The sequence below is a fragment of the Myxocyprinus asiaticus genome, chromosome 19 (genome assembly GCF_019703515.2).
Source record: "Myxocyprinus asiaticus isolate MX2 ecotype Aquarium Trade chromosome 19, UBuf_Myxa_2, whole genome shotgun sequence".
Lineage (NCBI taxonomy): Eukaryota > Metazoa > Chordata > Actinopteri > Cypriniformes > Catostomidae > Myxocyprinus > Myxocyprinus asiaticus.
Window position 1 is genome coordinate 1,754,043 of NC_059362.1, and position 16,970 is coordinate 1,771,012.

At 39.5% G+C, this 16,970-nt stretch overlaps 1 protein-coding gene across 2 annotated transcripts in view; it reads left to right on the plus strand.

Annotated features, from left to right (window-relative positions):
* Positions 1 to 5,201, plus strand: part of med23 (mediator complex subunit 23) — a 104,706-nt gene extending 99,505 nt beyond the window's left edge. For both annotated transcript variants that reach the window (XM_051644807.1, XM_051644808.1), the window contains 2 exons: positions 813 to 944; positions 3,804 to 5,201. In XM_051644807.1, coding sequence (XP_051500767.1) covers positions 813 to 944; positions 3,804 to 3,995 — 324 coding nt within the window. In that variant the 3' untranslated portion in view covers positions 3,996 to 5,201. The remainder of the gene's footprint in view (positions 1 to 812; positions 945 to 3,803) is intronic.
* Positions 5,202 to 16,970: the final 11,769 nt, after the last annotated feature.

Below are 16,970 nucleotides of genomic sequence, written 5' to 3' on the forward strand. Positions count from 1 at the left end.
ATTGAAAGAACTAGTCCCCACATAGGTATAGTATTCATTGCAATGGGGATTAAATCTTTAAACTCTTATCCTCCACAATATTTATCTGCTGGTAGACTGTGACTATCCACTTTGTTACAGCAATCGTGAAGCTGCATTCATGCATCGTATCAGTGCGTCAATGCCAGCGTCGAAGGCTGCTTTGAACTTACCATGAAAAGTGCTTGCAAACAAAAACGTCTCATTCTGTGTTTTGGTGATAGTTAAGATTTGGTGTGCTTCTGTGATAATTAAAATGTGGCTTACATAGGCTGAAAAATACTTGATTTCTATCACAAGTCCCATCTTGGCTTGTTTAGTACATCAAATAGCGCTAAGAGCTCCTTTCTTGTAGGCTTCATCTTGGTAGAAGTGCTCTGTGTCTGTTTGTGATGTGTGCATCAGTTTAATGACTCCGGGCGGGCACATTACAAAGGTTCCACCCTTCACACCAGTGTTTATGCTGGATTAATGGTAAATGTGTTAAACGCGATTAAGAAAAACTTGCGTGTTAAACATTTTAATGAATCACATGTGTTAATGTATAAATTCTGACAGCCCTAATATATATATATATATATATACCTGTATATGCATACAAATAATTTCCTACAGTTTAATTAACGAAGAAGCCGGTCGTCTGAGATGGCGCATTGGACAAAAGTGAAACAAACCATGTGTTTTTACCAGATACCCAGCCCTCCCTGGAGCAGAAGGCTAAAAAAAAAAGAGTGAATATTCTGGAGCAAAACGAGTGGTGGTGAATTAAGATATATTTTGTTTTCTTTTCCCAGATTGGAGTGGCATTTTACGAGATGCTTCAGGCGGTGGACCAGCACAGTAAACACTTGGCGTATATGGACCCCATCTGTGACTTCCTTTACCACATCAAATACATGTTCACCGGGGACAGCGTCAAAGACCAGGTAACACACACACACACACACACACACACATTTTCTTTTGTATTCTGACCCTTTCTCAGTGGCTGTGGACCATTCACAAAGGTTTTGTTATTCATACGAGCTGTTTATTCCTCTGAAGTGAGGGTAAAGTACAGTGTTTGTGTCTCTGCCACAGGGGGAAGCAGAAAGGTCAAATATCATCCCACTTATCAGCAAATAAATATCATTCACAAACAAATCCTCAAAACATACTGTTGTTTTTTAACTTACTGTCACTGCTGAATTGTATTTGAATTGTATTTCTTAAAAACGACTCATCTTAAAGAATTAGGATGGCTGGCATGGAATAAACTGAAGACCATGTGTATAAGAGTGGGAAAAAATAGCAGAAATGTATGTAAACTTAGTGATCAGAATTTCTGTCAATCTGTAGTAATAAATGGGTTGTTAACATGAAATTTCAAGTAGTGTCCTGCAGTGTGACATGCTATAGTTTAACGTAAACTACTTTAACCCTCAGACACCCAAGCATTGATATTCAAGATATATTAATTTGTTAGAGATGCTCTGATATGGAATTTCTGGACCGATACGATAACCGATAATTCACAGCTCAATTAAGCCGATACAGATAATTGATACTTTTACTTTTTGCCTTTTAACTCTTATCCCTTTAAGCTCTGAATGTGTTTTAAAGATTTCCTGTTTCAGTGGCATACACAAAATTAAAGTCTTATAACTTGAATTAAAAAAAGAAATTATAAAAAGTGTTTGGTATCATTGTAAAGAAAGCTTTTCACATTTTCAGTGATATAGATTATGAGATATACATTCTGAAACTCTCAGTCTAAGAAACCGCTGAAAAATCACAAAAAAACTTGAATTAAGGTAGCTCTGAAAAACTGCCTTTTGTTTTGTTCCCATTCATGTCAACTGTAACATTTAAAATTTTGCGTTGATACGACAAATCAATCAAAAGTTATAGCATTACAAAAATAATTTATCATAGTGTCCAAAAACGTCTCCATGTGTCCAAAAGCCTCTCCAAACAAATAAAACAATAATTGTACATAAGAACTAATTACACATGCAAACACAACGACTAAAGGTTTGCATAGCATGCAGACATGATTTTAGTAATGAGATTTCACAGAATGAGTTTCATTCTGTGTCATTTGAGTCATCATTGAGTTTGTGTCATGTACTTGGCGCCATCTCCTGGTGGCCATATGTAACAGTCACCAATCACTCTCTGCCCAAATATGGATGATTTTTGCACCAATCTGATCCAAGTCCAATTGGTTTAGCATTCCATGACGCTACATAATTTCCGATGACGTCATCTGATCTAGGAAAGCTAATGTGTTTTTAGCCAGATTGCAAGATGCCAGATGCTGTGTTCACATTGTGCTTCGTTTCAATTTTCTAATGATCTATACATACGATTACTTTGTGTGTGGGCTCGTTTAAAAGATAATCACCTCCTCTAAGTAATGGTGTGTGATATTTTATGTTCTGTTTATTTTTCGTGAAGTTATAAGCAATTAAGCATCACCTGTTTACATGAAACACAAATATCAAATACATATACTTAGATATTACTCCCTATATTTTTGTCTGTGAGTAAATGAAATGGTCTGGTTGTGTTCTAGTCTTTGAGAGCTTTCCAATGACATGTGACACAAGGCTATTTGATGAGGCTGAACTACACTGTGTAACAAATTTATTTTTATTTATATTTTTGGTTCCTGGGTAGTAAGTGTTATTTCCTAATTGCTTATGCCTCAAAAGTATACAAAATGGCTATTATTCCCCACAAACTTTGCTTTTGTGACCAGGACAGTGATATTTTGAAATTTACCTATTTTCCAGAACATTCCAGATAGATTCAGTGCTGAGTAAACTTGGAGTAACTTCTAGAACTTTCTAGAAATTTCCAGTAATATAAATAGTAGTATAAATACAGGGGCCTTAAGGCCACCAGTTCAATTTAGTTCCAGCTGCCTAAGTGGATACATATCAAGACCTTGCTGGACACCTTGAAGTATGATGAGTACAGCTGGGAGGTCATAGGAGACTTCAAAATGGTGGCATTCCTGATGGGTCTCCAAGGCTGTTTTATCAAGTTTCCCTGCTATCTTTGCCTTTGGTACAGCAGGGACACCAAGGCACACTACCACAGGTAGAACTGGCCACAGCTGACCGAGTTCTCTGTGGGGAGGAACAACATCAAGTGGGAGCCACTGTTGGTCCTCCGGAAGGTGCTGATGCCACCACTGCACATCAAATTGGGCCTTATGAAACAATTTGTCAGAGCTCTAGATAAGGAGTCGGCAGCCTTCAAGTACCTTCAAGACTTCTTCCCTAAGTTGTCTGAGGCAAAGGTCAAAGCCAGTGTCTTCGTCGGACCACAGATAAAGAAGATCCTGGAGAGCAATGAATTCCCCAAGAAGCTCACTAGTAAGGAGAAAGCAGCTTGGAACAGAGAACTTGTTCAGTTTTGGTCATATTGCCTGCATGCATTGTAAAATGGAGCTTCTAAGCTTTCAAACAGTACCTGTTGTGTTGGTCAAGACTAGTTATTAATATTTACGATTCTTTCTTGCGGGTCCGCCAGTGGGGGCCCATCTGAGCTTAAAGGGTTAAACTGGAGCTGCTAGCTAATTAATTGAAAACTACTCACTTGAAATAAAATTTGTATAGCACTATTTTTTAGTCTTTATTTTCACAACACATATCGTTCCAAATTAGCTTTACAGAAAATTAAATTAAAAGTCCTCATTGAGCAGTTTTAATGAATAACGTGATTGAAAATCATGCACAAAACTTCATAAAAAGTGTCATCTGAGGCTGCTCTGTCTTTTTCTCTCTTGTGTTTAGGTGGAGAGGATCATCTGTTCGCTAAGGCAGGCAATGCGTCTCCGTCTGCGATTCATCACTCACATCAGTAAGATGGAGCCAGCAGCGGCCGTCTCTACGACAACCAACATCCCTCAGCCACCGACGGTCTCGTCCCCTGCACCCCAGAGCGGAGCTGGACCTGCTAATATCCCTCTGTCTGTCGCCCAGTGATGCTGTAGCGCTGAACATAGTAACGTCATCATAGCTGCTACAGTGTCCAGAAGTCAGTTTATTCAGATGGATTTTAAAGTCTCACTTAAAACAGACTTAACTGAAGCATTTGCTCTCAAGCTCTTGATGGTTGAAGTATTATGTTTTAACACCATTAAAGGAATGGTTCACCCAAAAAAGGAAAAAAACATTATTAACTCATGTCATTCCAACCCCGTATGACACAAAAGGAGCAAAAACGGTGCAATTTTGAAGAATATCCATATAAATGGAAAAGCTCCATAAAAGTGTCATAGAAGTAGTCCAAATGACTGATGCATTATATTCCAAGTCTTCAAAAGCCGTATGATCATTTTTTGTGAGGAACAGACAGAAATTTAAGTCAGTATTCATGGCTAATATTCCCCTCTGCAAAATCTGCATCTAAATACAGATTTCAAAATGTCATGTCAATATCGTTGATGCAGTGTTTTTACATTTTTGATGCTAACCCGGGCTTCTACAGTATGGAGAGGAAGATTATCAGTGAATAACAACAAAAATTAACAAATTAAAGCTTTTATATACCTTCAGAAAACTTGGAATGCAGCACACAAGTCTGATGGACTACTTTAATGGGGCTTTTTGGGGTGTTTTATGTCTATTTTGGAGCTTGACAGGTGTGGTCACTATTACAGTAACCGAAGTGTTCTGCAGAAAAGGGTTTGGAATGACATGAGGGTGTGTAAATAATGACAGTTTTTCATTTTGGGGGATCTATCCCTTTAAGAATGAAGATTTGATGTAAAGTTTGTTGATGATGTTTGGATTTCATGTTTCATTGAGGCAGATTCTTCAATGCTGAGAAAACTGGACAAAGATGCTTTGACACTGGTCACATTGTAGGACTGGAGGGGGTTTGTCTCCTGACGAACATGTGACACTAAACTAAACCTCTTTAGACTGATGCTCCATCACCTGCCTTATTCTGATCCAGGAAATCCACCGGAAAACATCTGTGTTGCCTCTAACCCCAAAATCATGGACTAGAATGCTAGATTGTTTTGTTTATTGACTAAGATTTTAGTTTTTCCTGAAAGCCTTAGCCTGAACTTTGATATAGCAACTTTTTTTTTTTTTTTCAAATAAAAGTGTGTTTTGTGTCTTTTTGATTTATGATTCATAGTCATTTTCTTACGTGGAATAAAGACCAGTTAAGTTTCAAAATTTTGCATAATGATTTTGTATTCTTTTGTGTGTGTTCTCTTTGTGTGTATGGAGTGTTTGAGTGTGTGCAGATAAAGCCAGACACAAACACACTCTAGCCTGGAGCTTTAGACAGGGGTCACAGATCTACTGCTCTCTAATGCAGAGAGAGAGAGAGAGAGAGAGAGTGGTTTGCCTTCCTTTTAACTCCAATGAACAGGGCCGGAACCACCATTGACATTTAGGAGGACACATCCTCCCCAATACTGAGGATTAGTGGGTTTCTTAATGACCAATTTTAAAAATGATTTTAATTTCATGGGGCATTTTCTAACTGTCAGAGTAAAAAAAAAAAAAAAAAAAAAAAAACGTCCATTTGTCAAATTAATTTACATTTCAAGAAGTTGAAATTAATTCTCAATCTGAACAGATATAGTGGTTTCCTTTAAGATCAAATGAAACGTGCTGTCAATCAATTAAAATTTTCAACCAAATTAATTGCATTACATGTTGATTAATTAATTACAATTAATCACATATCAATATTTGCTTTTTATATATAATATGTATGTATAAAGTGTTGTCTGGAGACCCTGAAAGAAACATCAATATGCAAGTCCTTTTTTCCTATAAATACTCCTCCTTGTCCAGTAGGTGGCAGCGATATGCACGAAGAATGCGAATCGCCAAAAACAAAAGAACAATTCTTGTAATTAACATTTTTTTATTGATTCAAAAAGAAAGCACAACAGAGAAAAACACAACATATACACACCGAATCAACATTTAACTTTTAACACTCATTAACATCCCTCCCCAAACACCAACCCCACCCTACCCCAAAGAACACCCCTGTGGTCACATAAAATAATACACACACACAAACAATAAAATAAAAAAATAAAATATATAATAAATATACATAAACTAAACATCTCCCTCCTCATCCCTTCCCCTAGAGTCCTCTAAAACTGCCAAATACCTACCCCACTTCCTGAAAAATAAGTCCTCCCGCCCCAGCCTTCCATCTATCATCCTCTCATAAGCCGCCACCCTCCCCATCTCCGCACACCACTCCGGAAATGGTGGTGCTCCGTCTGACTTCCATCCCCTTAAAATAATTTGTCTACTGATCATCACGCTAGTCAGAACCCAATTTTTTATATATGTGTCACCCGAATTTATAACTTCCCCATCGCCCAAAATGCAAAGTCTGGGGCAAAGTCAAATTTGAGTGTCCAGAATGTCACGCAAATAATTCTGAGTCTTTAACCAACAATCTTGGATCTTAACGCATCCCCAAAAAACATGGGCTATGTCTCCAACTTCTGATTGGCATCGCCAGCATGTGGGTGTGTCTTTAACATCAAGCCTGTAAAATCTTAAATTGCATAAGGCGAACCCTTGCATCTCTAGATGCAGACTTGACATTTTTCAGAATCTTAGTCCACACTCCATCCTCCAATACCAAATTCAAATCTTTCTCCCATAATTTATTAATAGAAGTTAAAGCTCCATCCCCCAAACTCTGAATTAACAGGGAGTAGTACAGATGCCTCATGACCTTTTCCAAAAGCCGCAATCACCTCTCCCAAAGCATCTGCCTCCTCAGGGGGGTGTGTGCTACTCCCAAAAATAGTACAAAGTACTATTAGGTACAAAGTACTATTATTTACTATAGTAAATACCTATAAAACTGAGGTCTGGGGATCCCAAAATGTTGGACCAAATTTTCAAACGATCTCAACACACCACTTTCATATAGGTCACCAAGTGTAGCAACCCCCTTCACAATCCACTCTGGCCAGCAGAAAGGGGACTTGCCAATACACAATCTTGGGTTCTACCATATGCTCGAGGCAACATTTAAATAAGTGTCCAATTTAAACAATCTGGACACTTTAGTCCATACCGAGTGTAAATGCGAAATAACGGGGTGTAACTTAACTTTTCCAATTAGTTTGATAGAGATGCTTTGTAACAGCGAAATAGGGGCAAGAACTGCCTGTTCAATAACAAACTAGGGAGGGGCTCTCTCAGGTGGAAGCGACCAATGAGCCAAATGTCTGAGACTGAACGCATAGTAATAAAACAAAATCTTGGGTAGGCCTAGCCCACCTTTGTCAATCGGCCTATGTAACTTATTAAAATGCAATTTGGGACATTTACCATTCCAAATAAAGGACTTCGCTATGCTATCGAATTGCTTGAAATAAGAGAGGGGGACATCTACAGGTAGGGACTGTAGCAGGTAGTTAAATTTTGGAATACAATTCATTTTAATAACATTAACATTCCCAATCATCGATAAATGTAATGAATCCCACCTGCCCACATCGCTCAAAAATATTTTTATTAAAGGGTCAAAAATGACACTAACTAAATCAGACAAATTTGCTGGGAATAAAATCCCCAAATACTTAATGCCCTGTTTGGGCCACTGGAAGGCGCCCAGCTGGAAAGCCATCACTGGACAGTACGCTGTCAGAGCCAAAGCTTCAGATTTAGACCAATTTATGCGCCACACCTCCCGCCACCATCCCAGGAAAATTATCCTCCTTTCTTATCGCGGCTGCTAATGGTTCCAGGGCAAGACAGAACAATAATGGGGAAAGAGGGCAGCCCTGCCGAGTGCCCCTATCCAGAGTAAAATAATCTGAAATTAATCCATTTGTTTGTACCGCTGCTACAGGGTGTCTATAAAGTAACTTAATCCATTCAATAAAAGTATTTCCGAACCCATACATTTCCAAAACCTTAAAAAGATAATCCCATTCTACCATATCAAACGCCTTTTCAGTGTCAAGTGAGATGGCAGCGACCGGAGACTGATCATTCGCCACTGACCACATAATATTGATGAGACGCCTGATGTTATCAGAAGAGCTACGGCCCCGAATAAACCCCACCTGATCTATATGTATAAGAGATGTCATAACTTAATTGATTAGCCAGAATTTTTGACAATATTTTTACATCTAGTTGGATCAGGGAGATTAGACGGTAACTTTTATACTCACTTGGATCTTTGTCTTTTTTAAGAATCAGACTGATCCGGGCTTGTATCATGGTTGCGGAAGCTTTCCGTTCTTTAATGATTCAGTATAAACTTCTAACAAAAGTGGAGCCAGTTCTGTAGCATAAGATCTAAAAAATTCAGCGGCAAAACCATCTGGCCCCGGAGCCTTGCCAGTAGGTAGGGACTTAATTACCTCATCAAGCTCCTCCAAGGTTATCTCAGAATCAAGAGAGTTTTTTTGCTCAATCGTCAGTTTAGGAAGTTCTAATGGTTCCACAAAGTTTCTAATATCTTCATCAGTAGACGAAGACGTAGAACTATAAAGATCAATACAGAATACTATAACTCAAGATGGCGCTGAGTATGGCTGCTGCGTTGTGAGCTCCGACACAACATAGCAATGTTTTGTTTGTTTTGTTTACAATTCTTATGTTTTTTGTCTTGGATGTTGTATGCCTTATTGTCTATGACAGACAAACACTTTTGGACATTGGTTCAGCGATCTCACACCGAAAACCGGACTTCACATTCCTCAATGCCGACCCGCTGTTTACAAACACGCCAGCGGAGCCCTTTGTCTGGGCAGCACGGCCGCTGAAACGCAAGAGGAAAAGGGGAAACAGAGCCGGCGTTCTCATCAGAGTAAGACGCCGCGCAAATCGACCCCCGCTACCCACTATTCTACTGGCAAATGTTCAGTCTCTGGATAACAAGCTCTGCGAGCTGAAAGCGCGGATCTCTTTCCAACGAGAGACGAGGGACTGCTGCATTATCTGCCTAACAGAAACTTGGATGTCTGCGGAGATTCTAGACTCAGCCATTGAACCCGCGGGGTTCTCCATGCACTGAGCGGACAGAGCGAAAGACCTCTCAGGTAAAACTAGAGGAGGTGGTGTATGTTTTATGATCAACAAATCCTGGTGTGATCAGAGGAACGTACATTCCATCAAGTCTTTCTGTTCTCCTGATCTGGAATTTCTTATGCTTCTGTGTCGACCATTCTGGCTACCGAGGGAATTCACAGCGGTCATTATCACAGCTGTGTACATCCCGCCACAAGCCGACACAGACCGGGCACTCAAGGAACTGTACGGGATTATAAGCGAGCAGGAAACCGCGCACCCTGAGGCCGCATTCATTGTGACCGGGGACTTTAATAAAGCCAGTTTAAAATCAGTCGCACCAAAATATCACCAGCACATTAGTTTCAACACACGAGGGGACCGGGTTTTGGATCATTGCTACTCTCTGTTCCGGGATGGCTACAAATCCCTCCCCCGCCCACCATTTGGCAAATCGGACCACTCTTCCATTCTGCTTCTGCCCGCTTACAGGCAGAAATTGAAACAGGAAGCACCCACCCTCAGAACGATCCAGTGCTGGTCGGACCAATCAGACTCTACGCTACAGGACTGTTTTGATCACACGGACTGGGAGATGTTCCGGTCCGCCTCTGATGACGACATCGAGCTTTACGCTGATAGCGTAATGAGTTTCATCAGAACGTGCGAAGAGGAAGTGATTCCGACCAGAACTGTGCGAATCTATCCGAATCAGAAGCCGTGGATCAATAGCGATGTTCGCGCGGCACTTAATGTGCGGACCTCTGCTTTTAATTCCGGGAACGCTGAGGAGCATAAACAAGCCAGTTATGCCCTCCGAAAAACTATCAAAACAGCAAAACGCCAGTACAGGAGCAAGATTGAAGGACAGTTTAACACTACCAACTCTAGAAGCATGTGGTAGGGAATTAACATCATCACAGACTTTAAAGTGAATAAAAACTCCGCCATGAACACCGCTGCCTCTCTCCCGGATGAGCTAAATACTTTTTATGCTCGTTTCGAGGGAAATAACACCGCCCTCACGGAGAGAGCTCTCGCGGCTGAAGCTACAGAGGTTAGTTCACTCTCCGTCTCTGTAGCAGATGTAACCCGATCCTTCCGACGGGTGAATATCCGCAAAGCCGCGGGTCCAGACGGCATTCCGGGCCGCGTCATCAGAGCGTGCGCGAACCAGCTGGCTGGTGTTTTTATGGACATTTTCAACCTTTCCCTCTCTTTGTCTGTAGTCCCCACATGCTTTAAAACATCCACCATTGTGCCTGTTCCAAAACAATCAAAAATAACTTGTTTAAATGACTGGCGTCCTGTTGCTCTGACCCCCATCATCAGCAAATGTTTTGAGAGACTAATCAGAGATTACATCTGCTCTGTCTTGCCACTCAATCTTGACCCGCTGCAGTTTGCTTACCGCAACAACCGCTCCACTGATGATGCCATTGCATCTACAATACACACTGCTCTCTCCCACCTGGAAAAAAAGAACACTTATGTGAGAATGCTGTTTGTAGACTACAGCTCAGCATTCAACACCATAGTGCCCTCCAAGCTAGATGAGAAACTCCGGGCTCTGGGCTTAAACAGCTCGCTGTGTAGCTGGATCCTGGACTTCCTGTCAAGCAGACGCCAGGTGGTTAGAATAGGCAGCAACATCTCCTCATCACTGATCCTCAACACTGGAGCCCCGCAGGGCTGTGTTCTCAGCCCACTACTGTATTCCTTGTACACACATGACTGTGTGGCAACACATAGCTCCAATGCCATCATTAAGTTTGCTGATGACACGATGGTGGTAGGTCTGATCACTGACAATGATGAAACAGCCTACAGAGAGGAGGTGCACACGCTGACACACTGGTGTCAGGAGCACAACCTCTCCCTCAACGTCAGTAAGACAAAGGAGCTTGTGGTGGACTTCAGAAGAAAAGACAGAGAACACAGTCCCATCACCATCAATGGAGCACCAGTGGAGAGAGTCAGCAGCTTCAAGTTCCTGGGTGTCCACATCACTGAGGAACTCACATGGTCCGTCCACACTGAAGTCGTTGTGAAGAAGGCTCATCAGTGCCTCTTCTTCCTGAGACGGCTGAGGAAGTTTGGAATGAACCGCCACATCCTCACACGGTTCTACACCTGCACTGTAGAGAGCATCCTGACTGGCTGTATCTCCGCCTGGTACGGCAATAGCACCGCCCACAACCGCAAAGCACTGCAAAGGGTGGTGCGAACTGCCAAACACATCATCGGAGGTGAGCTTCCCTCCCTCCAGGAAATATATACAAGGCGGTGTGTGAAAAAAGCTCGGAGGATCATCAGACACTCCAGCCACCCGAGCCATGGGCTGTTCTCACTGCTACCATCAGGTAGGCGGTATCGCAGCATCAGGACCCGCACCAGCCGACTCCATGATAGCTTCTTCCCCCAAGCAATCAGACTTCTGAACTCTTGATCTCTCATGATCAAAATACATCAGCACTGCACTTTATTACCCTTACTCTTATATCTCACACCGGACTGTCATAAATTATATTATTATATTATGTCTCTCTTAACAACTGACTATCAACCGACAGCCTGAATGTCAATACAGTACAATACTGTACATTCTATATATATATATATATATATATATATATATATATATATACTTTTTTTTATATATATTTTAATTTTTTATTTTTATTGAATAATGTGTATCTATATAGTAAAAAACAAAAAACAAAAACAGCGTATTGTATACTGTACAGTGTATGTTATTATTTGTATATTGTTGAGTGTAATTATGTGTATAACAGATGTTTAAATTGTGTTGTGTTAATTTGATGTTATTGAAAATTGGTATATGTCTCATCACTGTCACCACTGCTATGTTGATCGGAACTGCACCCAAGAATTTCACACACCATTGCACTTGTGTATATGGCTGTGTGACAATAAAGTGATTTGATTTGATTTGATTGATTGAATTCTTTAAAGGCATTATTTTTTATCAATGGCTGAGGTAAAAATTTCACCACCAGCAGATTTCACTGAGGGAATGATAGAAAGAGACTCTCTCTGCTTTATATATCTAGCCAAAAGCTTCCCTGCTTTGTCACCCGACTCAAAGTATAACCGTCTTGCCCTGAATAACCAAAACTCCACTTTCCAAGACAAAATAGTATTATATCTGTATTTCAATTGGGTCAATTCTCTGAGGCCATCAGCTGACATACGGCGCTTCAGCTCTGCCTCGGCACTTTTAATATTCTCTTCCAACTCCACAAGTTCTCGTGCATTGGATTTTTTGATGAATGAGGCAAAATCAGGATTTTGCAAAAGGGACACATTAAGGCGCCAACTATATGAGTTCTTTTTCTCTATATGTGGCATCACCTCTAAACTCACCAGGGCGTGATCTGAGACTAAAATGTTTCCAATTGAGCAGTCCGCAACAGATGAAATAAGGGATTTGGATATAAAAAAAAAAAAAATCTATTCTAGAATAAATCTTATGGACTGATGAAAAAAATTTATAGTCCCTACCAGATGGGTTCAAAAGTCTCCAAATATCCGTAAGACCAAGATTTTTACACATCCTGTGAAGCATCAATGTTGCTCTAGGGGGCTTACACACTTTTACTTCACTATGATCAAGGACTGAGTCCATCAAAAGATTAAAGTCTCCTCCCAATATTATATCATGAGGGGTGCCAGCAGCTTGCAACATCCCTTCAAGATCTATAAAAAAGCCTTGATCATCAGCGTTAGGTACGTAAATATTAGCCAAAATCAATCTTTGCCCTTGAATTTCAACTAACACAATAATGACTCTTCCTAATTTATCTTTAGTCTGTTTGAGACATTTGAATTGTAGATGTTTATTAATCAATATAATGACTCCCGCCGCAGGAATAATGTTCAAACTATTCCTTTAAGTTTGAAGAATCAATGTAAGGCTTTGGAGAGTAAGTATAGGATATTGTGCAGTTATCCAGATTAGCAAGCAGCCTCAGAGATACGGGTTCTGGTCCCGTGGAATCCGGGAAGGAATCGTGTTCACAGAAAAAATGGAAACTGACGGTTAAGTTTAGGTGGGTGCAGAGTTAATAAAATATGCATTCCTCTTCACGATACAGTATTACATAATTTACAACTAAAAATACAACTCACTCTGTGGACATTTCACCCAGAAACTGGAGCTCACACATGCACATACATTTAACAACACTTCCAGCTTCAGCCACTGATAAGAAAATTTTAGTAAGCACAGTATAAATTCAGCTGAAGAACTTTCGATGTACTGTACTGTTGCCAAATTCACAGTGAGATCAGTCTGATTCAAGAGACATGAAACCACAGTAGCACAGCAGATATTATAACATTTGACCAGTTATGTTTCTAAATTTTGCATATTATTTTGTGTCCTTTTGTGTGTGTGTGTGTGTGTGTGTGTGTGTGTACATCTTTAGACAGGGGCCTTGCCCTTGAAAAGGGGAGCATTGTTTGTTCAATACCCTTGAAAAGGATAACAATGTTTATGATGTATCTAAGTCCTGAATAGGGTGAACATTGTTTGTGCAATACCCTTGAAAAGAGTAATAATGTTACTATGTGCCTTAAGGGAAGGAACTTTGTTTGTGCAATACCCTTAAAATGTTAAACATTGCTGTAATTAGGATTTGTATTTATTTTTTATAAAGGTGAGCGTAGATGGCATGCTACCCTAGCAAGAAAGGGTTACCCATGCAAAAAGGGGAAAGATAAATCAAGTGGAAAATATGACGAATGCAATAAGATGCAGATTAAGAGGACAAATGCGAGTAATGATGTGATGTTGATTCCAAAGCTTCTGCCGAAGTCTGTGTCAAATCCACAACTGTTATGCATGATACATGACATGTGAAGCATCAGTCGACTGAATATTAGGCAACTGCTTCAATTGAAGTGCATATCTTGAAACTGTATTATTCCAAAACAGTAGTAAAAAAACAATTTACCCATTTTGAATCCTTGCAAATACCCTTGTGAAAAGGATAAACCATGCTTACGTTGGTGTATGAGCCCCTGCGAAAAGGGCAAGGAAAAACAATGCTGTGTGATGCATTCGGCCCTTGCAGAAGAGTGAGCATCGTTGTGGCATATGAAGCAAAAGGATACCAAAACTTTTGCTAATCTTATAATCCTGCGGAATGGTGAGTATTGTTTGTGAAATACCCTGCAAAGATAACAATGCTTTCCATTACTATTTATTTATTTATTTAACACAAATAACAAGTAACACAAATACTTTCACTTACCTGCTATTAAAATGTTACTGCCCGATGGGGACTGCAGCTGTAACAGCATAGGTGATGCATAATATGGAACGGTTAAGCAGAAAGCACTCCACAGTTGCGGTGTTGTGGGATGCTTAGTCTCATGACCAGAAATACATGCCGCAGTTGCAGCGCCTGGACGGCACATTTGCGCTGCTTAGGAGATGGATTGAGCCAATAGCAGAAGCACTGCGGTTGCGGTGTCGCAAGACTTGGACACACTGCCCGAGGAGAGAATATAGCAGTGAATGCCAGGGTAGTACAAATGTGTTGGAGGACAAGGAGACTTGCAGTTACAACCTCAGAGCTCCTTTCAGCTGTGGAGAAGCATAAACAATAGGCTTTATGCTTAGCATTGTGTAAGGCCCTTGCAAAAGAGGCGAGCATAGATGCACTTACCAGAGAAACAAAGGGAAAATGACACATGAAACTGTAACACCATAGAGTGGTGTTCTTGAAGAAGGCGGCAAAAGGAATCAACAACTGTGATATATTATGAAAAGAATCCATGTATCTTCTGCTCATTCCATATCCGTTTTGAAATAAAAAAACGTGTCTTTTTATTTAGCAATTATTTGCTTTGGTAAATTATTCACTAAAACAGGTTTTTTCCCTTTTTAAAAATGCATTATGCATTCGGAAAATTAAGTTTGAGAAAAATTACCTTAATATTGATTTTGTAAATTAGATTTTCCAATTTTCTGCAACTCATCTGTAGGCTGTTATTTCCTGAAATGTCAACGGAAGTTCGCGTAAAGGCTAACAAGGATTGACACATTTAACCTACTTTATGTTCTGCTGTTCCTGTGAGGATCATAGATGCTACAACTTAGTTTTATATGGGGATGTGGGAAAAGGTAATATTTACCAGAGTTTCTCCCTGAATTTAATCCCGTGCGAATTGGTCACACCAGTAATTTTTACACATTCACGCATCAATAAAGATTATCCCGTAGACTATTTTACCTTCTATAAAATGGCTGGTAAATAAAAAAACGGCTGGTAAAAATAACCCCTGGTTATAATCCCGTGCAAACTGACATGCTGGTAAAAGAGAAAAAGAGAAAAGTAGCTACACAAACACATAAAATTGTGATTTGCCCCCCACGTTTCAGAACATATTATGCAGAGGGACAAATATAATGTGAATGGATTGTCCATATTTTTTATTCAAGAGTGTAATATAGGATTTCAGGCTCACTAATATCACCAGTTCTGTTATATTTTGCCAGATATTCCAATCAGTTTCTTCTAATAATAGCAGATACAGTATTTGATCATGTTTAAAATGTCCTGCATAATTAATGCACAGCAATACATTTTCTGATAGGTCAGTTATGTGGTGACAGTGAGTAAATGCAGAAGACATGCCCATCCCTATGTTTTCTGCAGACATCGCTTAAGTCCCATCATGCAAATCGATGGTAAATTTACAGACATCTGCAGTAAGATCATACAGACATACAGTATGTCCGTAAAATTATCCCTTCTGAATAGGGCTTTCCTTCCCCCCATAAAAGTCACTTTACTCTATATCCCTTAAAATCACCATGATAATATTTTTTCCACTAAATGCCATATTTACTATACTATTATTTATCATCTGAAGAGTCACATCCTCTTACCCCACATTAAATATGTTAGGTCTCTTATCTTTACTCCCCTGCTGGTGACTTTTGTGTTATTGAGAAGAGTTATGTACAGTAAATTAAAAATAAGAGTTTTTTTAGATTTTTGTTTTTCTTCTCTTCATTTTTAATTTTTTAGAAGGGAGAATGAGAAACAAAAAATAGAAAAAGGCTAGAAATCTACTTTTTTTTTAAATGAATACATTTGTGTATATTTGTTTTCTCTTGTGCAGAAAAATGAAAAAACAAAAACACCTGTTTGAACAGAAGATACACGGATTGAAAAGGTCAAAGGACTGACAAATGCCACAAGATGCAGATCAAGAGGGCAAATATGTTCATTCAAGTAATGATGTGATGTTGATACCAAAGCTTTGTCGAAGCCTTTGTCAAAACCAACACACATTGCATGATTCATGACATGTGAAGCTTTAATCGACTAAATATTAGGTATCTGCTTCAAAGAAGAAAACATATCGGTCATTTAATAAAGATGCCTTTTAATGGGGTTTCTTGACTATTTGAATCTTTATCATGACTGAAAGTCAAGGGACATATTTGTCACCATATTTGTTAATGACCCAGGGGACTCATTTATAAAACGTACATACGATCAGATTTGATCCTAAATTCTTGGATTTGATCCTACATCAAAAGTGAGGAATAAATCTGGATTTATAAACGACTGTCTGAATTTATTAATAAATGATTGGGCACATTTGCGTGAACAAGAGTCAAAATGTGGTCTTATTTAAATTATGTATGCGTAACGTAAATGTTTTATTTTAGATATCTGCTGTAACATAATAAATGAATTTTGAGACCTATGAGATAACAGGCAGGTGTATTTTTCATTATGTAATATATGAAGCACATTTTTGGAAAGAGGAGGAGGAGAGATTATAGTTTACAGTCCTTAAAACATTGCTAAATCAAGATGGTTGAAAGCACCGCAACAGTCTCATATTTAAAACTTGCCTTCATTTATTCATCATTTTATCCTT